The sequence below is a fragment of the Oryzias melastigma genome, unplaced genomic scaffold (genome assembly GCF_002922805.2).
Source record: "Oryzias melastigma strain HK-1 unplaced genomic scaffold, ASM292280v2 sc02468, whole genome shotgun sequence".
Taxonomy (NCBI): Eukaryota; Metazoa; Chordata; class Actinopteri; order Beloniformes; family Adrianichthyidae; genus Oryzias; species Oryzias melastigma.
In genome coordinates this window covers 1-3,531 of record NW_023419041.1, presented here as the reverse complement: position 1 = coordinate 3,531, position 3,531 = coordinate 1, and the positions used below count along the sequence as shown (strand labels likewise).

Genomic DNA, 3,531 nt, shown 5'->3' with positions numbered 1-3,531 from the left:
TTGAGGTAAAAATAAAATTTCAAAGTAAAAAGAAATATTTCATCTGTACTATTCCTGAGCGGGATTCGAACCCATGACCTTCTGAATGTGAGTCAGCAGCCATAACCACTCTACCGTCTAATGGCGGAATCTGGAATGCATGTCAAACTTAAATTTAAACATGACATTCTGCATTGCGAAATCAGGGAGTCATTTGCTGCGTTTCCATTACACCTTTGCGCAAAACTTTATCGAAAATTCTAGAATTTCGATAAAACACTGTTTCGAAAAAACAGCGTTTCCATTAAACCATGATTATGCGAAAAACTCGGAGTAATTCCTGCGATAAGTCATTAAAAAAAAACATGGCGACGGATATAAACACTATTTTGATGTGCAGTGGATTCATTCACATTTCTGCCACGGCGCTAGCTCTCATCCTTGACATTCAGAGAAGACGTCTACGTCTGATCCGAGCCTTGGAGCGGCAGGCTCCTTAAACGTGGGAGCAACGTAGAGTCAAACAGTTTTGGGAAATCGTGGTTGAAGAATTCACCGAAGAGCTGTGGATTCAGCATTTTCGCATGACGCTCAACTTTTGATGAGCTGTGCGATGCTGTGGGGCCTCTTGTGGCGCCCGCTGTGCGGTGCCCAAGGCAGCCAGTTGCTGTGAAAAAGCGCATCGCCATCGCCATCTACAAACTAGCAGCATGTGCCGAGTACAGAGTAGTGGCAGAGACATTTGGAGTCAGTAAAACGACCGTACACAGGTGTGTGTATGGGGTGTGTGAGGCTATTTGCCACAAACTGATGAAAAAGTTCATCACTTTGCCCAAAGAGGAAGAGGCACAGCAGATTGCGCAACGCAATTATGAATCGCACGGGCTTCCCCAAATATATGGCGCTATCGACGGATCTCATATTCCTATTCGTGCCCCCAGGGATGGATATAGAGATTACGTGAACAGAAAAGGCTGGGCATCAATAGTTCTGCAGGCTGTGGTGGACGACAGGTTGATGATAAGGGACATAAGTGTTGGCTCACCTGGAAGCGCACATGATGCTGCAGTGCTGGCAACATCCTCTCTGTTCAGGTATTAATGAGCAATTAATGATAATTTCCTGTTTTATTATGAAGTAAAAACACACTTTTTTAGCTTATCATTTTTTTCTTGTTTGTCCTGCTTTGGTCAAAGTGTGGTTTTGTTTCACTCCTGCTTTGTCCCACTTACTCATAGTTTAATCCTGTGTCAAGATGGATTCAGAATAATTTTGGTAAAAGAAAATATTACTTGGAAANACTTTTTTTAGCTTATCATTTTTTTCTTGTTTGCCCTGCTTTGGTTAAAGTGTGGTTATGTTTCACTCCTGCTTTGTCCCACTTACTCATAGTTTAATCCTGTGTCAGGATGGAACACAGAACATTAGCTGAACCCTAACAGTTACCCAACCCAACTCAGTCTGCAAAAAAATAAGTTTTTTATTCTGATGCTGTAGGTCATAAACATCATCATTTTTTTTACAATATTATTGGCATGAAGCCCAATGAGGCAATTGTTTTTGTGATATTGGACTATTATAAATAAAATTGAATTGAACTGAATTTTAAGAGAGGGTTGGCCCAGCTGCAGCTGCGCAGGCAGCTGGGATGAATAAAGTATTGCTATTCTATTCTATTCAGAATAATTTTGGTAAAAGAAAATATTACTTGGAAAATTATTACTCTCTGATGGAGTTCTTGTTGTGAATGGTTTGAGCTATTTATATACTTTGTTTGCACATTTTTCAGACACCCTGAAAAGCATCCAAAAGCCAGCATGGACATTGAGGGAGTCCAAGTACCTTTGCTCCTAGCTGGTGATCCTGCATACCCTCTCCTGCCATGGATTATGAAGGGATACGCCGGTCCTAATCTAACAGAACCACAAGAAATGTTCAACGAGCACCTCAGTGCCATCCGTGTGAAGGTGGAACACACGTTTGGACATCTAAAAACTCGTTGGCGTGTTTTAGCCAAAACATCCGACATTCACCATGATTTCATGCCAAAAATTGTGGCCACATGTTATATTCTCCATAACATGTGTGAGGAGAAAAGACAGCAGCTGCCGCCAGCACCACAACACACAACAGGGCATCCTCTCATTCAGCCTCAGGAGCGCCACTCGGATGAAGCTGATGCAATGGCTGTTGAAATCCGACAGGCGCTGGTGAATCATCTGTCCAGGCCTCATTAGGTTCTACGGTTACACTTTATGTTCTAAATAATCAAGAGATTTGTTTTCAATACTTTTATTGAAAGTTCTTTATCAGAAAGATGTTACAACAAGAAAGTTAAACTTAATGTCAGCCGATTCTCTCACTGAACAGAATAACACTGGCTGTTTTGTGTTCCTGTTTGTGTTCCATTTCTAATAAAACAAACATAACTTAAAGTGCCTTAACATTTATCTGCTGTCAGAACATGGCGTTTAACTGAACACACCAGTATTTAATTTGAAATAACACAACAGTAACTAAAAACCTTAAATCGGAACTTACAAAATATGGTATGTGGTTGAAGTGCTTTGGAATGACAAAGCTGAGTGAGGTTCAGACTCATTCTCCACTTGTTGTGTACGGTATGGAGGTTGAGTGAACCGATGTTGTGGTTGAATGTATGTAGTGTATCCAGGTTGCTGTGGTTGGTGTCTGACTGGATATTGCAGGAAATAAGGAGGTTGTTGACGTGTGTCTGAAACAATGGGTTGCTGAATTCCAGCTAAAGTCTCCAGAGCATTAGCGTGGCGCTCAGCTGCTTCGGTTGCCCTCTCAAAANTATCGCGATATATCGCAATATCGATATTTTGGCACACCCCTACTCTGGGGTGTTTGTGGCTCCCTCTCTTCTTCCTCCAAAGTATTAGAAGGACCAGCCATCTCTGCTTCTCTAGTTGACTCATCATCCAGTGATGCTATAGTCAAATAAAGAGAAAGAAAATGTTATTAGAATTTAAAAAATTTTTTAAAAAATTAATTGTTTGAAAATAAAAATACTTACATGCTGAATCCTTGGATGCATCTTTAGTGCCTGGAGTATCTGGACCGTTGTCATCATCACCTAGTGTTAAATATAAGATGTATTACTTGCCTGTTCACAAGCCACAATACACACATATACAAAAATATGTTTTGTGTAAACTGTAAACAATCAAGCAAACTATTTTGATTTAATTCATTATTTCTTGATAAAAAACGCTGATGTTATCACAGAATTTTTTTTTTAACTAATTTGGTTTTTATGATTAATTATGACTGTTACAGTTATTTCCACAGTTTTAACAAGTTACTATACGATTATCAGGAGGAACTAAAATTAATTATTTAAATTATTATGAGATCATGATCTAGATGGATTTTAACACGGAAGTAACAGAAGTTCTAGTTGCCTTTATAGCTTAAATGTAGCCCTGTTTTGATATCACGAGACAACGGACCAAAAAATATCCCAGACAGTTCATGACTTCCGTTAAGAATGGCAAATTCATGGGGCTACAGGTGGCGCTAGCATTA

At 39.6% G+C, this 3,531-nt stretch overlaps 1 protein-coding gene across 1 annotated transcript; it reads left to right on the top strand.

Annotated features, from left to right (window-relative positions):
- Nucleotides 1-585: 585 nt before the first annotated feature.
- On the top strand, nt 586-2,786 carry LOC112140626 (protein ALP1-like; the record flags this gene model as incomplete). Its single annotated transcript, XM_036211301.1, has 2 exons — nt 586-1,073; nt 1,769-2,786. Coding segments are annotated over 2 exons (936 nt in total), but the record flags the coding sequence as incomplete, so codon positions are not given.
- Between the last annotated feature and the right edge of the window lie 745 nt (nt 2,787-3,531).